At 37.6% G+C, this 21,758-nt stretch overlaps 1 protein-coding gene across 1 annotated transcript in view; it reads right to left on the bottom strand.

The window, feature by feature from the left end:
• Nucleotides 1–21,758, bottom strand: part of LOC124789901 (hemocytin-like) — a 543,737-nt gene that overhangs the window by 350,818 nt on the left and 171,161 nt on the right. The window contains exons 19-22 of the mRNA XM_047257418.1: nucleotides 17,865–18,084; nucleotides 17,574–17,744; nucleotides 14,293–14,551; nucleotides 3,938–4,088 (exon numbers count right to left, since the gene is read on the bottom strand). Of these exons, the coding sequence (XP_047113374.1) occupies nucleotides 3,938–4,088; nucleotides 14,293–14,551; nucleotides 17,574–17,744; nucleotides 17,865–18,084 (801 nt within the window). The remainder of the gene's footprint in view (nucleotides 1–3,937; nucleotides 4,089–14,292; nucleotides 14,552–17,573; nucleotides 17,745–17,864; nucleotides 18,085–21,758) is intronic.

Here is a 21,758-nt window from a genome sequence, read left to right as displayed (position 1 = left end):
CATTTACTTTTTGTTCCTCAGTTCTATGACACTATCTATGTAGTTGCAAAAGTATCTGGGCATGTCTCATGGCCTGATGCCACTGTTTGTATTTTCTCAGTTCACTACTCTGAATACACTTTCACAATAGCCAGGATACTGATGTCCCAGAAACTCATGTGTTAGAAGGGCCTTCAACAATCATAGCCACAGTATACATGTGAGTGTACTTAACATCAGCACAGCTATACTCATATGAATTTCAGCCCTGGACTAAGTACTTACGAACTGCAGAGCCTGAGACCAACACCACCAGTTCAAATGCTGATCACTTATCAACAGAGTCCTCTAGTTGGTGATCAATACTATTATCTGGCAACTCAAGTCAATCTTTTCGTCACCTGTCATAGATTTGAGAGAATAGCAGATTCTGAGTGACCATACTGTCTGCAGTGTGGGTTTGTAAGAAGCCTAATTGCATTTCTTCCCCACAAAGTGATCCATCAAGATTGTTACCTTAGGTTTTCCATGATTTCCCTAAATTTCTTAAGACAACTAACAGTTGCACAGCGTGAACATTTGTACTTGGGGTTGGTATCTGTTCTGTTAGCACCCTTAATCCTCACAAAGATTTAATTAATGTCTCTCCCCATAGTTCTTAGTACAGTGATGTTTTGTAGCCTTAGATGCCTCTTTATGAGAAAGTGATACAAATATCTTAGTGAGAGACAGGGATATACTAAGATAATCCAAAATACCCTACAACATTCCACAATTCTTGCAAGTTACTGATGATCAATCCATCTGCAATGAACATATGTTTCAACAATACATTAGTCAAAGTTCAGTAAGTCAACAGAACTTGATAAAAATGAAACATTTCTACAAAATTTGTAAGTTGTGAAGAACAAATAGCCACTTACTCAGCAGATAGAAATTTTCATGAATATTTCTTTCACTAATAGTAAATTCAAGATTTATTATTATAGCAAGCAACCTACATCCAGTGAGGCCTGGCATGAAGTTGGCGTTCCACAACATCCCAAAGGTGTTCTATAAGATTCAGGTCAGGACTCTGTGCAGGCCAGTCCATTACAGGGATGTTATTGTCGTGCAAAGTTTCCGCCAAAGGTCGTGCATTATGAACAGGTGCCCGATTGTGTTGAAAGATACAACTGCCATCTCCAAATTGCTCTTCAACATTGGGAAGCAAGAAGGTGGTTAAAACATCAATGTATTCCTGTATTGGGATACTGCCATGCAAAACAACAAGGGATGTAAGTCTCCTCCATGAAAAACATGACCACACCATAACACCAATGCCTCCAAATTTTACTGTTGGCACTACACACAATGGCAGATGACATTCACCAGGCATTCTCCATACCAACACCCTGCCATCAGATTGCCACATTGTGTACCGTTATTCGTCACTCCACACAACATTTTTCCACTGTTAAATTGTCCAATGTTTACAATTTTTACACCAAGCAAGGCATCATTTGACATTTACTGGTGCAATGTGTGGCTTATGAGCAGCTGCTCACCATGAAACCCAAGTTTTCTCACCACCTGCCTAACTGTCATAGTACTTGCAGTGGATCCTGATGCAATTTGGAATTCCTGTTGATGGTCTGGATAGATGTCTGCCTATTACAGATTACAACCCTCTTCAACTGTCAGTGGTCTCTGTTAGTCAACAAACAAGGTCGGCCTGTATGCTTTTGTGCTGTATGTGTCCCATCATGTTTCCACTTCACTAACATACGGGAAACCTTGGACCTAGAGATGTTTAGGAGTGTGGGAATCTCATGTACAGACGTATGACACAAGTAACACCCAGTCACCTGACCACATTCGAAGTCCGTAAGTTCCGCGGAGTGCCCCATTCAGCTCTCTCAAGATTCTAATGACTGCTGAGGTCACTGATATGGAGTGGCAGCACAAGGCACCTAATATGCAAAACACATGTTTTTGGGGGTGTCCAGATATTTTTTATCACATAATGTAGAAAAATCATCAGACAGTTCATATTCAGACAGCTCCTACTCTTCTACTGGGTGACACAGAATAACGGGAATGTTTGAAATGAGTAGTGGCAGCCATGGGCCGGTGGCAGCACTGCAGGTTCATGACAGTTAGCGAGTAAACAGTCCACCATTTCAGTAATCATGGATCAGTGGAACAGACAACAGCATATGTTAGCCATAAAAATGTTTTATAAAAACAATAATAGTTTGGTAGTGGCACAGAAGGAGTTTTGATGTTTTTATAATTTAGGACATCATGATGCTGTTCCGTCAAAACATTCAATAAGATGTTGGATCAATAACATTGAAGAGACTGGATCTGTCCCCAAGAAGAAACCAACATGATGACCAAGAAGTGTGCATTCTCCAGCAAACACTGATGTTGTACGCAAGTCTGTCTTACGGAGCCCACGGCATTCAATTCATAAGCAAGCAGCAGTGGTAGGAATGTCCCAGGAGAGTGTTCACAGAATTCTTCATCTTGATTTAAAATTTCATCTGTTCAAACCACAGATGGTGCAACAATGAAGGACAACAATTACTGGTTACAATTAGGATTCTGTCAACAAATGATAAAAATAAACAATAAAAATGAATTTCTAAAAATGTTGTGGATGTCAGATGAGGCACATTTTCATCTCACAGGTTATGTGAATAAACATAACTACCATTACTGGGCAAACACAAATCCCAATGACGTTCAAGAGTGCCCTTTACATGGTAGTAAAGTGACAGTATGGTGAGGTGTCTCATCACATGGGATTATCGGAAAAATGAACAAGGAAACACAATAACTGTCAATGCTGATCGTTACATGGAGATGTTATAAACTTTTGTTACACCTGCATTAAACAACTTTCCAAACATTCAAGAAGTCTGGTTTCAACAGGACCGAGCAACATCACACACTGCATGGCAATCAATGGCGAGACTTGTTTGGCAACCATGTGATCTCACTATTCGGTAACATTCCCTAGCCCCCTAGATTGTCAGATTTATCCATTTGTGATTATTTTCTTGTGGGGCTACCTCAAGAGCAAAGTCTACAAGACTTGACCAAGAGCCCTGGACAAGTTAAAACAAAGAATTCGGGATGCAGTTTACAGTATCCCAGCTGAGATATTGCAGTAGTCAATGAAGAATCTCAACAACAGATTTCACGAGTGTATTCATACTGGAGGACACCATCTTAAGGGCATAATTCTTAAAAAAATGATAAATGCCACTAATGTTTCATAAATGGCAAAGTTGTAAGGTTTCAATTACTATGAATGCAATTTCTTTCCTTCATCACTTCTAGTTTTATTGGATTGGGAAATGTTCACATTTTTCTGTGTCACCATATATAAGAAGACTCTGTGACACTTCTTGAATCTTTCACTTTTCACTATATTTTTAGTTCACACTGCCCTACTGTGAAAAGGTTGCAAGGAACTGTCTATCATTTAAGGTAGTATTGCACTAAATAGTATATAATGCAGAAAAAGCAAAGAACTGATCACCAACGCCTTCTTATCCTCATACATATACTAGAGATACATCAGTTTGGTGGCTAGTAGCTGTTTAACAAATTCTTTATATCAGTTTGTACCAAAATTAACATTTTCATAGTTCTTCCTAGACATCTTCATTACTGAATACATAATTTTACAGAGCTTATCTCTTCATTTACTTCTTTTTCTTTCTTTTTTACATTACCACAGTTCCATTGTTATCCCTGTTATCACTTCAATAACAAAGAACAATGAGACAAAACTTATAATTTATTTTTATTTTTATGTTACCAAAGTACTTCAACAACAAGCATTAAGGCAAACCTACATGATATTCAATGCTTAAGTCTTGTCATAAAAGCAGGTCAGAAAATCATATTACAGAAATTAATTCCAAGTATGGTTTCAAAATATCCTTGTAATTCTAATACATACCTTACAAGTACGGACTTCTGTGGGAGAACACATCGTAAATTCCTCACCAAGGTCAGCTCGGCATTTCTTTAGGCTTGCAGTTAGATTACCATGTTGTTTTTGCTCTTCTGGTGTTGCAGGTCGACATGACCATTTTGCAGCAGAACACTCACTGATGAAAACACATTCATTATTAAGTGATTCTATGCATTAAACTGACAATTATTATAAAAACAAACAATGCTGATTATTTAGTTAGTGCTACATCATACAATACATAACATTAACAGAAAATTGAGAGAGTTGGAGCTTAATATCTTATTGATGACATGGTTATTACGGATGGATCACTTGGTTGGTTAGACATGGATGGAGAAAAAATGGCTGTAGCTTATTCAAAGAAACTAGCTTAGAATTCAGATGAAGTAATTTAAGACACTAACAAATTAGTACTTCACACTTCATCAGCCTTTATGATATCATAACAATCCTACAAGAAACTGCAAGTTTTCATAACTTGCCAAACTGAAAAAGTGATTAACAGATATAAGCAACAAGAATTTAAGAGACTCTGTTCAGGAAATGAGAAGTAGGCATTTGGTCTCACACAGCAAAACTGATGTACAGAGGGAGCAGAGGTATTTCATGAATGTTTGTGGATGAGCAGTGTTGTTTTACAGGACTAAGATGGTGGGTTGTATGGCTTGGTGGAATTTGAATGAACAGTTGGACTATCTTTGTGAAAGGAAGAGTGCAGCTGGAAATGGGAATTCTGATGATCAGGAAAATGGGTGGGAGGGATTCCCTGAGCTAGGCAGCAAGAGTTCCATGCCAGTTCTATTTGCTGGATAGTGCTTTGCCTCCATAAACATTATTAGATTAAATCATGGATTTTTCATCGATTTATAGACGCTCATCACTGGTACATCACTGCAGCACATGTATACAATAAAATAAATCCCATATTAAAGTCACATGAGCCAAATAAAGAACACATCATAAGGATAAGAAAGTCATGTAAAGACTGATGTGTTTAAGTCATACATTTATCCAAACACCGAATGTGGATTGTGTGGCCAAATTAGTATGTAAGTATTTTTTCAGGAAAATATCGTCAATATCAAGAAATAAAAACACAGTTTGGTGAAGAATATACAGTGCAACAAAAATTATTGGTCATTTTTCAGTACAAACCCTAAAAATAAACATTGAAAGCCACAATGTACATTAAATGTACATTAAATTAATAAGAATATAATAAATCAAAATAATATAAAATGTATGGCAAAGAGAATAAGAGCAGAATGTTTTTTGCATAATTACATAAAATTAACATTTTACATAAACAATGACACTACAGTTTTTTCCTGTAAGATTTAATAACTATTTATTGCATCTGACCTAAGCAAAAACTCACATGTTATAACATGTTTAGCATGAGATATTTGAAAACAGCATCCTTGAACATGATAATATAACTACAGACTGAATAATAAAATCTGTTTTCTCTGCTCAAATGTACACATATGGCCATGTTCTTTCATGCCAGTGCTGCACAAACTGTAAGATCTTCTGCATGGAAAACTGTATAGTCTTGTCTTGTTATGGAAATACAATGAGTACATTGATCAGTTAAAACAGTATGACCACCTGCTTAATAACTCATTGGCCCATCCTTGGAACAAACAAACAAAATACAGCAGTTAATCTGTGTAGCATGGATTTGAAAAGTCCTCTGGAAGCATGTGCACCAGATGCCTGCATCCAGGTCACACAATTCTTGTACAGTATGGGCCAGTGGTTTATGGGTACAAAGTTGGCTCCTGGTAGCACAGAAGGTATGTTCCAGCTGGTCCAGAAAGGCAAAGTTTGTGCCCAAAACATTGATGTAAGCTCACGCTCATTCTACCCAAACCACTCCAGCACAATTCTAGCCTTGTTGCTCCCACCAGGCTGAATCCATAGTGCAGTGGACGTTTTAGCTTATCAACAAATGACCACTAACCTGGTGCAATATAGAATACAGTTAATCTGACCAGAAGATACACTTCCACTGATTCATAGTCCAGTCTCAATGCCCCATGTTCAACAACACAAGCCAAACTGTGAGCTCTGAAATACATACACTTGTAATAGCATTGTACTTTGTCATCATATCTTGCCACAGATCACTGTCTACCCTGCTTTAAAGAGCTGTCAAGTCTATGATCTGAACATCCTGTGAAGAACTACAAACATCCAACACCTCGTTGCCTACTCTAGTTTCACCATCCTTCAACCACTTTCTGCATATGCTTAGGGCAGTGGCATGGAACAGCCAACTAGTGTCACAATTTCTTAGATACTCATTCACAGGTAACAATCTGGCCTCTTTCAAAGTAGCTAATGTCATGGAATTTCCCCATTTGTAACCCTTATCATTGCTGGAATGATTCCCCATTCATCTGTACTGCACTTACATACTTTTGGTACGCCTGCAATGGCATCTGGTGGCATTCAATCTCAGTGTGGGCAGTGATATAATGCTTTGGCTCATCAGCGTATATTTTCATCATAATGAAAAGCAGTGGGGTTCAAACCTGTATCCATTAGTTCCAATGCTTCATCACAAGACAACAGGAAATGTTTTTGAGAAAATGAAAGTGAAGAAGATATTTTCTGATCAAAGCACTGTAATTTAGCATGAGAGATCAAACTATTTGCAAGATGTTCAAAAATGGTTCAAATGGCTCTGAGCACTATGGGACTTAACTTCTGTGGTCATCAGTCCCCTAGAACTTAGAACTACTTAAACCTAACCAACCTAAGGACATCACACACATCCATGCCCGAGGCAGGATTCGAGCCTGCGACCGTAGCAGTCCCGCGGTTACGGACTGCGCGCCTAGAACCACTAGACCACCGCGGCCGGCCGCAAGATGTTCTGCTGAAAGCTAGCACACCGCTATGCACGAATTCTTTACTTAAAAAAAAAAAAAAAACAGTTACAACAAACAAAAGTAATTGGTAGGGACCAGAACAATTTCTATTTTGCGATAAATGTGAAATATATGCAAATTCTGCCTTAAAACGTGAAAACGCAAAATTACTTAATAGATGCTGTTTCATAGTGAACTGTATCCATATCAGTTATTTATCAGAGATAGTTTCAAATAGCTTTATTTTCTGCATACACAGCATCAAAAATATAGGCAGTTACTGGCATTGTACATCATCTGGGGAAGCTCAATTTGGAAAGATAATGTGCACAACCTAGTTGCAAAATAAAATGTACGAACACAACAATGTATCAATGCACTCAATGATCTGGTGCCATGCCAGTTGTGGACAGTTGAATGGTCTGTTTAAGATACAGGTAGTACTTTGCCGTGGAACCTAGCATTTTATAAGAAAGACACCATGCATATGTTTGTTTGTTAACTAAAGCTCTAAAGATAGTATAATGTGGAAAATTTTAAAGTGTCAAATTATGTGACGGATGTTTTGAACTGTAGTTGCATTTTGTACCACTAGAGGTCAGGCCTGCACTACATTCATTAACAATACTATGCTGACTTCAACAATAATTACGCAGTAGCCATCCCCAAATGTTTTGTGTAGTGTGTTGCCTGTTTTCTTTTCTTACTTTGAAATAAATGAAGCAACTAATCCTGGTCCATCACAGATTTCGATTACGGCTCACACCACCAGAAAAGATTGGCATTCCCTGTGACAATGTGTCAGTTCTGCTGTAGGCTGCTGCCCAGCAAATTGGAGGCGGGTTTGTTTCCCCGCACTGCTTCTTCTCCTGCAATGGTCAAAATTCTTGGCTATTTACGCTAGTGGCCATCTGCAACAATAGCCTGCAGCACCTGCCTTCTGCACTATAGTGACTGGAAAACAAAATCTGAGATGCTTTTTCAATGGCACCAAAATTCTTCCCTAATGTTAAAATCGAGTGGCTCTATGCTCGGTTCTACTAGTATGCTAAGTGCCTTGTATGTTCTATCTGTAGCATTGTCAAGCATGGCTCGCAGATCTATGAATGCCAATGAATGTCAAAATTAGTAGTCTGCAGATTTTTTGATCTTCAAATTGAGTGGGAAAAGAGAAATAATGTCCAGAAACACCTTATACTGGAGACACATTAAACTTAACTGGCAGGAAAATGCTGCTGTTTTTCAACAGAACAATCATTTTTGATAGTTTAAATACAGCCAAACTAAGAAAATAAAGGCCAATTTCAGATGAAAAAGATGTAAAAGTTTTTGAAAAAGCAAACATTCTGGTCAAGAAGTTCCCAATCAGCACTTTTTTTTACAGTCAATTTCAAAGAACTAATAATTTGTTTGCTTCACTCATGTAGTGTGATAACCATTTAAATTTGGGAATCTAATCATTTACAGAGAAAGTAGATGTGAATTTTGCCAAAAACAGATGCTACATTTTCTGGTCCATAGTAACTGGATAGATTAAAAACAAAAAAATCTACTGACCAAGTGGTGGTAGGTTGCTAACTTTCAGAGTCAGTGGCTCCTCATCTTGGCAGAAGGGTTGAAGGCAAGGAAAAGGGAGAAGGAAAATGACTGCTGAGGTTTAGGAAAAGGGGTAGAGTTTGGGAAAGTCATCCAGGACCCCGGTTCAGGGAAGACCTACCAGACAGGATGAGAAGGAAAAACTAATTGTAGGACTACAGTTTGAAAAGGTGGAAGATACGGTAATATGCACGACAGAGATTACTGTTAAAACATTGTGCACTTAGTAATAAGAGCAAACAGTTAAGTGCATTGTATGTGATAAAGGTGACAGGGGGTGGCGAAAAACAGACAGGTTAGCAAACGAAAGATGTAGAAAAATAAAAGGGTGTGAAGAAAGGAATAGTTACTATGAAGAAGTACTGAGACCAAAGAAATTAACGCAAATTAAGGCCAGATGAGTTGCAAGAACCAAGAACATGTTGTAGTGCCAGTTCCAACCTGTGGAGTTCTGAGAAACTGGTGCGTGGAGTAAGAATTTGGATGGCATATGTGGTGAACCATGCACCAAGGTCATGACTGTCATGTTGTAAAGCATGCCCCCTAACACGATATTGTGTGTTGCCCGTATACAACCTCTACCACCACCCACTCAGCGGTGGCAGTGTTTACACAACAGTTGGTATACGACATGTGTCATTCCACAAGTGGCTCTCCCTTTGTTAGTATATGTTTTGTCAGTTACAGGGCTCGTATAAATGCTAGTAGAAGGGTGCATAGGGCAGGTCTTGCAGCAGGGATGATCACAGGGGTAGGAGCCATAGAGTAGGGAGATGGGTGCAGAAGGAGCTGAAAGGCATTACATGTCATTCAAAGACTTACTTAATCAAAATTTTGGAACATGTATTATGCTAACAAGAAATACAAACTCATTTTGTGCTAGAATAAATTTCATAAGGAATATCTGATTGGACATGCATTATGATGCTAAACCATTCCCACAAACTCCTGAGGTATTTAGAGGACATGGGGTAGTAATCATTTCAGTAGGAACCTATGTCTGCAGATGTGTGATTTCCATATTACAGGGAAGAAACTTGAGATCTACATTCCCATATATGTTTGATGAAACATCAAAGTAATTTTGTGTGACTCTGATAGTATATTTGAGAAATAACTAATTAATGCAGTTCCAGTGCACACTTGTGTGATACACCCTAGAATATTGTTCAAGTGTGCAGCACTTGTACAAAATAGGACCAACATAGGATACTGAACATCTACAAAGAAGGGTAGCACAAATGGTCACAGGATTTTTAACACATGAAAAGGCATCACAGGGATGCTGAAATATCTGGATTGGCAGATAATGCAGATGCTTGATGATAAACACAAACAATTCCACAAAAGCCTACTTACAAAGTTTCAAGAATCTGCTTTAAGTGAATCTATGAATATAGTACAGCCCCCTACTTGTCACTCCCATAGGGACCACAAAGACGAGATTAAACTAATTATAGAGCCATTTAAGGAATCAGTCTTCCCATGCGCAATACACAAATGAAAGGGGAATAAGCATTAATAACTGGTTCCACTGGGAGTGCCCTCTGCCATCCACTTCACTGTGGTCTGCAGGGTACAGATGCAGATTTAGTGCCAAAGTATAACCTAAAGTATCGCATTAATGCATTACATATACACTACATCTTCTCTTCAACTGATTTTCCATGTCGTGTTGTATTGCTACTAGAAAAGGTTACCATAGAGCACTGTTATCACTTAAGTTAGTTGATAGCAGATTTATTACCAAGGTTACAACAATATAACTACCAGTCTTTCATACAAGAAACATGGGGGAGTGGAACACACTGATTTACACATTTATCGTGGTTGTGTATGCATAGGTTCCCATTCAAACTATTAACTGCCCAGTGGCCCCTAAACATTATAAGACTTTCTAAAGGTAGTGTAGGAACACCTAGTAGACACTTTCATGAGGTTAGCAGCTCCCAAAATAAATGTATTTTAGATTACTGTAATCCATGCCAAAAGACAAGAATTCCAAATAGTTTATATAAAACAAAAAAGGCTTCTGTATTTAGCTATAAACATCTCCTGCAAGCTATCAGCAGAAATGCAACAATAGAATTTGTCTAGAACCACAGTTTGAAAAATAACTAAAAACATTCCACATTACTTCACATGAGTTCCTACTATGCATATTATAAGGTCCATTTGCGTGAATATGTTATGACAGAGAGAGAAGTGGAAAACTGTAAACAGTACATGTGATGATTCTTCTTCCCTTTTTTTAAGGAAGAAAAAACATCTGCATGGAAACAAGTTTTTAGTTTTAAATATCCATTTAGGATGCCCAGTTAGAAATTGGATGAGAAGGAGAATTTTGTTTAACAACATCAAACAACAGATGTCAAAATGCATATTATCGCTAGCAAGGAGTCCACGATTCACATGACAATTCAAAATGAATTTAATATTTACAAACATCTGTAATTACGTAATGCTTAGTTCTACATCGATGTGAATTAAAGACAATGTAAAAGCATGTTCTGTATTTTAACATGCTTTTAAGTGTTCTATATGACTCCCATTGGTCACAAGAACAACATCTAAACAATAATTCATTTCATAACATATATTCTGGAGCATATTTGGAGTAACGGAAGTGAATGAATTAGAAATGTGTATTTTAAGGCATTGGAGGCAAGCACACAAGGTCTTCAAGTAATCCCATAAAAGGAAATCCATGGGTGTCAGGTCTGGAGATATAGAGGGCCAAAAGCTGAACACTACATCATGTCCAGTATGACCAATCCAATGGTTATATGGAACTATAATACAAAAAGCAAACCTGTGCTGCTGAATATGACTAACTACACTTTTGTGGAATATGTTGGAGAATGGTATTAGTGTTCAGCAAAGGAAAATGGATTAGGAGGGCCATTCCACAACAGACGTCATTGGACATCTTCTTTGGCAGTATCTGTCAGTTCATCCAGTAAATGCAGAAGACTTTATATTCAGTGCAGCCACAGCCTGGACATATAATTTTGAAGATAAAACCGTTTCAGCTGCAAGTAATTTATTCATAAGCTTGAGCAGTTTTGCAGCATTTTAGCTGCATCAGGTGCAATTAAAACAAGTCATATTGTAATCAAAAAAGAAAATGGGATGACGCAGTGTTCTTAGTTAGCAGTTTGTCAGTATGATAGCTAATTTCAATTATAAAATATCATAAAACAATGTAGAACTCTACCATGGTATCAGGAGTACCAGTGACCTGGTGAGCTAACAGGACCCCATATACCGAAAAAGCGTTCAAAAACCGGCCATATATAATCATCTATGGTATTATGTAAAATTAAGCAGTGCCAGTCCCTCATTTACCACTGCAAGTGCATGCACTGGATGTGTGTCAACAGACAGCAAATGAAGATTTCTGTCTTGACACAATGCCTGTTAGTACAGATCCAGTGCATGTGCTCGCAGTGGTAAATGAGGGATTGCTGTTGCTTAATTTTACATAATGCCATAGATGATCATATTCAGCTGCTTTTTTAACACTTTTTCTAATATATGGGGTCCTGTTAACTCACCAGGTACTGGTATCACATGAGCATATGACAGGAGCATTCTATACTCTACATGTCCACTACATAGTGAAAAATTACTGACAGTGAATGCTGGGTCATCCAATTCTCTTTTTTGATCAGAACATGACTTGATTTAATTGCACCTAATGATGCAGCTAAAATTCTGCAAAACCAGTCACACTTATAAATAAAGTAGTTACAGCTGAAGTGGTTTTATCTTCAAAACAATCCAGTAAATGGACATATTAATCACCACCAAGATCAACTGTGGTGGTCCAAAGTGGCAGCAAACTGTCAGCTTTGGAGCACCTGTATGCTACATAGTTGAAAATGAGACGCTGATGAGTAGTCAAGCTTTAGCACAAAAACTCCCCAAGGATCACAATTAGCAGACAAAGAAACTGTAGACCACAACACTATTTGTACCACAAGTCCAGTTCTACCCACAGTTTCTGTAAGAATGGATGGAGGAATCCCATTTTTAAATGTACATTCCCTTCATATATGAATGAAAATCAGCCAGGAAAGGCACTTTAAAATAATGTTAAAAGGTATATTTAAGTTGGGAAGTATCTGCCTGCTAAGTGTACTTATGCCTTTCAGAAATGATAAAGAGTCAATGGAGGGCAATGTTTCTGGATGATCATGTGATCTGATAATGTCTCACCATATTTGCCAGCAGGAGAGATTTCTGGTGTTCCCACTTGATCTGCCATAAATATTCAGCATGATCTGTCATTTCAACACACTGCACCACCTCATTTTGCATCTGCTGACCAGTCACCAGAATGAACAATTCGAGCTAAGGTGGGTGGCAGCCCATCAGCACATCCCACACATTCATTAGATTTGACTCTGTTGCATTACTTCTTTTGAGTTCATACAAAGTGTCACATTCATGAGGCATATCTGAAGATGGAATAGACATGCTTCTGGAGTTTATGAAAGTGGTAGATGTCTGACTACCAAATGTTATTAGCAGTGTAAAACAGAACTTGTCTTATTGTTCACAAGGCATTTTGTGTCCTTATGCACAGTGAGAGAAATCCCAAATATCCTCACTTCATTGCTTTCCTGGTGACTCTAGCCCCCTAGAAATTTCTCCAAATTACAGTGATAAGTAACATTTTTAGTTACAACTTCCTCATAATGTATGTGCATAGACTTTCCACAGGTGGAGTCGGTAGACATAAAATTTCTCCAGTCATAGAGCTATGCCACATGACATAATTATCACTGAATGGATAAAATTGACATTTTTGCCACAGTTGTCGTTGCCTTCCTCTGTGTCTACTAATGGAGCTATGTGGTTTTTTTTATTTTTTTTATTTTTTTTTATATGACTTTCTTTTGATCTGGCTTCACAGTTGCTAAGAATTTTTTTGAATGATCCAACCATTCAAAAAATAATTGAGGAATCAGTCTTCTCCATTAGTTGGGCTAGATGAAGGTCATGGAAATTGTGGCAGAAATATTGATTTTATACAGTTAGTGACAGTTACTTACACTTCCAAACCCAAAACATTTTTATGTTACCTTTTTCATAATCCCATCTAATCATTAAGCTTCTATATGTTTTGCCACCTCTAAAGGAACACATCCACTGAATATGAAAATAAATCATTGAACTGTGAACTGATGTTTCAGTATAAGTTCCATCTATTTGCCAAAACAGCTGAGGAAATCAGAGATCCTGTTCTGTCATTAAAACAGTTTTTTTAATTAATTTTTATTTTTTTATTTTTTATTTTTTCATCTGAAAGCTGCTTGGCTGATTTTACAAATTAGAATAGAGTATGTAAGTATTTACAAGTGCAAAGATTTCCTTTCTCTTGTGAACAAGAATAACAGTTGGAAAGCTCACTGGTTGGTGCTGATATGTACCCATCCTTCCCCAGCTGTACACTTGGATTAGCTGTTTGTCTTAGTGGGTGACCGGTGGTTTGTTCTGAATCATGATTAAATAATTTTAATGGTTAACAGAAATCAGTTAAGTTTGGCTCACTAAGTAAGTGTCAGGTCACAAATCTCGAATGTAGTATGATTTATTAATGAGAAAAATGTTGACTTGTGCTATGGTTTAGAGTGCACATTAAATTATAGGTCCCCATATAACTGGCTGGGTAAGTCAGTTCAAAGGTAACAAAGCCAAAGATGTACAACCTCCCATAGGATCATACCTAATAACACATTATAGTGTTGAAACCAACTCTCAGATTGTGGGTAGTTTTACATACAATTACAGTCATGAAATTGTTAAACATCAGAGTTAATGTTAACAAATACAACATTTAGCATTGGCACTTACCAGAATTCATAGCCACCTTGATCATTGATTCTGACTTCAGAACTACCAGCAAGAACCTCAGTGGAGCCACTGAGGCATGGACACTGTGCAATAGGAATGCAGGTACCACCCGGACCCAAAGCCTCTCCTTCAGGACAGTTGCAGCCCTCAACACAGTCTCGTGGGCCACAATCAGCAAGTGACTGTGCCAAGTCAAAGCAGGATCGAACACAAGGATTACCACAAAATTTATACTGTTGGCCGAGGGGACATCGCACACCTGCAGATAGAAGTTGTCTGTTGAGTTGCTACAAGGTCAATATTATTTAGTAAGTAATTATATATAAAAACAAAGATGAGGTGACTTACCGAACGAAAGCGCTGGCAGGTCGATAGACACACAAACAAACACAAACATACACACAAAATTCAAGCTTTCGCAACAAACTGTTGCCTCATCAGGAAAGAGGGAAGGAGAGGGGAAGACGAAAGGAAGTGGGTTTTAAGGGAGAGGGTAAGGAGTCATTCCAATCCCGGGAGCGGAAAGACTTACCTTAGGGGGAAAAAGGACAGGTATACACTCGCACACACGCACACCTAAGGTAAGTCTTTCCGCTCCCGGGATTGGAATGACTCCTTACCCTCTCCCTTAAAACCCACTTCCTTTCGTCTTCCCCTCTCCTTCCCTCTTTCCTGATGAGGCAACAGTTTGTTGCGAAAGCTTGAATTTTGTGTGTATGTTTGTGTTTGTTTGTGTGTCTATCGACCTGCCAGCGCTTTCGTTCGGTAAGTCACCTCATCTTTGTTTTTATATATAATTTTTCCCACGTGGAATGTTTCCTTCTATTATAATGATATTATTTAGTAAGTAATAATGAGAAGAAGGAAATGAAAATATGTAAACATAAAATGTAACTCAAACCATTTCACAATATATGGTTTGTGTACTTTGAAACTCCACATGATATTAACTTATTTATGCATATCTCATATTGCATGCACCCCATCAATGACAATGTCCAGGCAAGTGGAATAAATGAGCATACATGTAACTCATATACATAATTATGCTAAACTGTTTCTGTAGACTCAGTCAACTGTAGGACACATTGAAGTGGGATTCACTGCAGTCTGATGCAATGTTGGCTTCTGATCACTGGAAGGTGATACAATGTTTTTCATTTCACCAGTCCACCCCACACCAGACAACAGCAAACAGCCAACACACACATGTCCACAACTATTACAGTTCTCCAACACTGAACCAACACTGTTGATAAAGCTGTTCTGATGGTTGTGTCATGCCAACAACATGATGGATGTCCCATGTTGTGGTCACATTGTGTAGTCCAGTACCCACTCATAGTGTACTTTATCCTATTCACTAGTTCCACATACACACATCATAATCATGGCAGTGTACCTTGTATGTGCTGCAATGTCACAGTACGACAAACCTGTTTCCCAGAGACTAATCATTCTTCCCCATTTGAACTCACTCACATGCTGGTATTGCACCTTGTGATGTTGATAGGGCATACATACCTGCACTTGCTTGCACTTTGTTTGACAGCTTTTCACTGACTGAGCATGGTGTACCACTGACCATCTGGACACAAAAATGAGGGCACTGCTGGGTGTACATACTGTATATGCCATCTCTCTGCAGTGTCAATCCACTGTTCTACACAGCTTCTGATTCTGGAGTATTTCAGAACATTACTTCTGTGTGTTGCAACTTTTACAAGCATTAGTGTATGTGCCTCTATCCTAGCTCTCAGAACTAGTAGTTTCATCCTTGGGGAGTAGTGAGGGCTAGGTTGGGGAAAATTTAACAGTATGGCTGTCTGTAAGTTTAAAAGTGAAAGTGATACCTGTGAAACACATTGAGTCATAACCAGCTACTGTATTGATTGTATGATTGAGTTAGGAGGCATCATAGTGTATTTGTGTCAGCATCAAAAAATACATTTTTAAGAACGGTTGTTAACAACTGAGTAGGTCATCCTTGCACATCAAAAAAGGAGATGTAAACTCTGTGAAAACTTTGTGGAATATAGCTTTTGATTTCTTGAGATTTGGACTTTTATTCCTGCAGTGAAATCTTTTAATGTTTGATACAGCATCTGTGAATTGAGAATTTTCTCTGTTTTTGTTCATGTAGCCACTTTTCCTCTTTTTATAAGGTATAGTCTGTGGCCCTCAAAATATATTCTCTCAAATTCTTTGTATTTTAAGAGATGTTCTGGTATGTGTAAAAGTTCTGCAGGTATAGTAGCCGACACTCTGATTGACAGCTAAAAACGACTTCCTTTTATGTAAGTGGTGTTAAGCCTTAGCGCTTTGTTTTCCTGTTATTTGTCTCAAATTTGACTCTAGTCATTCAATAGTTCTGTCTTCCAGAAATACTTAGGCCAAAAATGCATGAAGAAAACGAGAACCAATGGGATTGGATGGACAGTGAACTAGTTACTGTGAATGATTTCTGCAAGAAGCATCTCGACAAAAGCATTTTAATGCAGAACAAGCCAGGTACACTTTAGCCATGTTAGGAATGATGGCATCCATTATTCCATGCACAATAGTTCCACCTCCTCCAGCAGTTCATCAACATACAACATTATCTTCATTGTAGTGTAAGGAGTTTTCTGACTGATGTGCCTCTTGTCTTCCTCAACTTTGTAATTAAAAACTGCATCGTTAAGTTACCATTGTGCAACCTCCTTTAAAAACGTTCTTAAATCACAAATTACATAAGAATGTATAGTTTTATTGTAGATGGCTCTATTAAGACAAATGCTATGTGGGTAAGCGTTGGATCTGTAGGTGTTGAATCCTGAGTCGGAGCCCAAGAAGTAATTTAGTTCCCTAACTTGAAAGGATATCTCATTCACACTCTTTAGCAACTTTCATGTGAAGAAAATGAGTATTTTGCATAGATACTATTGTTTGATATCCATTACTGTGTTTGTTATATTTAGAGGGTTGTGTTCTGTTTGTGTAGTTTATGATGATCAGATTGCGTGGAACTTACCACCGATGCTCAAAATTTCTGGTATTTCTTCAAACATCAATATCTATGAAAAATACTATAAAAATAATGTAAGTAGATCACAACTGTCATGTCAGAACTTGTCAGGGGACATTTTGGAGATGTTCATCCTAGAACCATAATAACAGGGAGGAAAGACTAGGATTTGCTGTCAGGAAATTCATTATTATTATTATTATGAAAGATATTATCAAAAAAATAAAGTCAGAAACAAAGATGACGTAAGGGAAATTAATGGATATTAGCTTACCACACTCTCTAACAGAATGTCTCCAATCAATAGGTACATGGTTGCGGCTACATTCTTTGGCGTATGCTGCAAGTATGGGGCACAGACATTGGTTCACATCAAGCTGACATGAACAGACATCATACAGGCAGTCTTCATAGAATGGCTGGGGATCCACTGTGTAATGGCAGTCTGAAAAACAACAATCAGCTCTAGAACTCTAGTTAACAGTGTGAAACAAGAGAAAAATTAACTGGCACAGGTTTCAGATGTTACTATTTATAACAAAATCATAAATTAAAGAAGTATTACCAGCAAAAATTGTTCCATGCAACTTGCTACAAAGGCGAATGGCTGCTTCTTTGTTCTGAATATTAGTGTCACAGGGATGAGATGATGTTTTCTCAGGTTCATCCACGCACTCTCCTTGAGTCTTCCATTTATTGGCAAATGCTGCAACTGTCTGCTCTGTGTCTCCCTCAGGTGTCAGGAAGTCATCTTTCTGGTTTGAGTTGAAGGTACCACACAATCCCTATTGAAAATAATAAAAGATATAAAATCAGCCTTCAATAATGATGTTTAATTTGGTAAAAAAAGTCTTTCAAACCAAAACTGCAGTCCAGCAATTATAGGAAAGAACACCTACTTACAAACTCATGGTATAAACAAAAATTTGAAATTGTTTGCAGTGATTTGTCTTACAAATTTCCAACATCTTATAATGTCATTGATTTCTTTCATATCCTGAACTGAATGATTATCAGAATACCCACCAGAACACATAGAGATCACACTAATATTGTCAGCAATGACAGAGTGGCAAATGCCACAGCCACAGCGGGTGCTAAGAGAGTCACAGGGAGCACTGCTAGCAAGAGCACCCTCCAGGAAGTGGATAACATAGGTGAACCTCATGAGATGCAGTTGCTCTCAAGCACTTCTATGTGTGCACTTTGTGTTGGCTACTGAATCTTGTCTGTGCATATGTACACTGGACTAGCTTACATTAATGGACCTTCAGTTAGCACAGGATGCATTGGCAATTCTTGGTTCTGCATTACAGACTCGCACACAGATGTTCCTTGTGGACTTGTTTCAATCAAGCTTAGGATGACTTTGCTTGTGAGAGCCAAGATTATTTTACTGATTTATTGATTGTGTTTAAATGAGTGCATTTTGTATTGTTCAATAGGCAATCAAAAAAAAGTTTCAGTTTTTATTTGTCTTTGTCTCTATGGGAGATCCATGTGAGTAGAACCTAAATTTGTAACATCAATCAGAGGACTTGATTGTACTTATTAATTTACTTCTCTGAGTCCAGAAAAAAAATAATTAGAAGAGTCACAAGTAACAATATTAGAGAAGGAAAGTTGCTACTCACCACTTAGCAGAGATGCTGAGACGCGATAGGCATAACAAAGAGATTCACACAATTATAGCCAATTATAGCTTTTGGCCATTAAAGCCTTTGTCAGCAGTAGACAGACATACACACTCACGTAAACGCAACTTGCACACACGTCTGCAGTCTCAGACAACTGAACTGTGATTTCATTCATCTGACACTGCAGACGTGTGTGCAAGTTGTGTGTGTGTGTGTGTGTGTGTGTGTGTGTGTGTGTGTGTGTGTGTGTGCGTGTGTGTGTGTGTGTGTGTGTTTCTATTGCTGACAAAGGCCTTAATGGCCAAAAGCTATCACTGTGTGAATCTTTTACTCTAATATTGTTGCATTACATCCTGGATTTTCCATTGTTTGAAGAATCACAAGTATTATTCAGGTCACATAAAATCAAACAAAACACCGTAAAGCAAAATTTTGCAGGTTAAAAGAAAAAATCTGCGAGAAGTGCTCGGAACAAACAAGCCCAATGGAGATGGTGTTTCCACTGCAAGATACTTTGACCAACATTAAATGAATGAAAGCTAAAAAAAATGAGTGTCATGTGGAAACTATCCCAAAAACGTACATGAGATGTCAAAAGACCCTGAAGTATAAGCCCTTGTTGCAGAACAGAAGGAGGTGGAAACTAGTTAAGACATGGGGCTTGTGAAAAATTCAGAGCTTTTGAAAATACAAAGATACCACTCGTGTTGTGTGATCTGAGTAAAGCAGTTGACTGAATTCCCTGTTATGTCTTACAAACGAAACTGGAATTTAACAGTGAAGAGAAACACAAATTAGATATACCCAGTAATACCATACTCAGTTCTTTACAGAATAAAATTCTCACATATAAAACAGCCTCAAACATTTCATTACTCTAGAAATAAGTTAAAACTGAAGTGTTACAGCATATCTGGGTGATCTGCACTCAGTTTTAAGGAAAGCTAGAGTGTCGTGCACCTCAGTGTTTATGTCATTGTATCTCCTGAACTGCATGTCACACAGTTATATAATTTTGCAGGAACTTTCAGTAGTATATGTGGATACTGTCTGAAAAATGTGGTGTGAATAGAATTAGTAGCAAATGCATAATAAATTAAAACACCATGCTTGTTGTTGAAGGTTCACTACACAAGAGCAAAAATGTAGCAAGCAATAAACTGTTTCTTTTCATTACTCTGTGTGTGTGTGTGTGTGTGTGTGTGTGTGTGTGTGTGTGTGTGTGTGTGTGTGTAGGTGGGTGGGAGGGTGGGTGGGGGGAGTGTCAGAAAGGAAAACATTTAAGAAAGTTTGAAATCATGTATTAAGTTTGTTTGTAGTAGTTAAGTGCTCTCATTCTCAAATACGGGATGAATATAGTCGTGGTAATATGCGCACTGTCAGTTACACTGCCTCAAGAAATAACATTAATAATTGACTTATTGTGTTAAGACTCAAATATTAGATTATGCCATTTAATGAGTGGATAACAACAACATTTTAAATTTTTAGATTCAGCCAATAATTACATGAGATACTGAAAGTCAAATCCTTGTTCCCCCTGAAACCATTAGATAGGCACCCTGGAACTGGGTCTCAGTGTTTTTAGCAGTTTAGTAATACAAATGTCTTCCTATTTGAATAATAAAAGACAATTTGTCCTAGTCAGAAACAGACATTCTACCTCAGAAGAAATTATTACTCATGCTTAACTGCAATCTCCTCAGGCCCTTCTTTTTCATTGTGGCTATCAATGATCAGCCCTGTTGTGTAATTAGAGTCAATCATTAATTGTTGCTGACAGTGAAACCTTGCTTACTTCACACTACAATGCCTTAGCTCTTTATAAGATAATGCATTGAATTGTTTTTCAGCTAGTCAACTCCTTTGCAATTGATACGAAATTCAAACGGCTTGTGTAATGTTTCTCTAAAAATAAAGCAATTGGATGTTTCAATTTTCTAGGAGCTTATATACATTCAGAACTTAATTAAGAAGAATCTACAAAAAGACCTCATGGGTCTCCTATCTCACGTGGAAAAAATACAACAACAAAAAAGTGAGGGAGAAAGAGAAAGAGAGAGAGAGAGAGAGAGAGAGAGAGATTGTTCTTATATTAAGTACGGATGGTACTATTGAACATTTATTCCCTTTTTTCAATTACAGGAGTACCATAAAATTGTGCATCTCTATATTTATGTCTTTGTCCTCTGTTTAAAACTAGAGCAAATTCTGATATTTTGAGACAGAGGCTATCAGAAACTGTAAATTTAAAGACAGTGACAGGCCTTAGAATGTTTTGTCAATGCCACTGAAAAAAATGGAAAACAAATCTGTTGAAATCGGACAACTCATTTTACCATGCATAGTTTTTAAAACTGTAGCTGTATTTATTGAATTGTCTATACTACTGTTATGTATCTATGAAGAAGCCAACTATATATAAGTTTCTAGAAACGACCACTAGTGGTGCTACTGAGATCTCACATGACTATAGTTTTTCAACTTGTCATTCATCATTGTTTAAACAATGGTAGTTCTGAAAATGGTTTGGTGGTTTGTTAACAGTGACTGTTTCAAGAAAAAGTGTGGTGAAAAATTGGAAATTTTACATGAAGGTTTTCACTGAATGATTTTTTACAATTTTCGTAAAGGCATAACTCAATATCAATGTTTCAAATTGCATTGTTTAACTTCTGGCAATCAATCACCTTCAGAAAATGGTAATCAATCACATTCAGAAAATACTGTTTACAGTTCATCTGCAGTAGTCCAACATAGTCAACTGAAATCAATTGTTGTTCCAAAAAACTTGCACAAAATCATATAAGACACATCCCATG

This window comes from Schistocerca piceifrons, chromosome 3 (genome assembly GCF_021461385.2).
Source record: "Schistocerca piceifrons isolate TAMUIC-IGC-003096 chromosome 3, iqSchPice1.1, whole genome shotgun sequence".
NCBI lineage: Eukaryota > Metazoa > Arthropoda > Insecta > Orthoptera > Acrididae > Schistocerca > Schistocerca piceifrons.
Note: the sequence above shows the minus strand (reverse complement) of the source record. Positions and strands in the feature narration are given on the sequence as shown.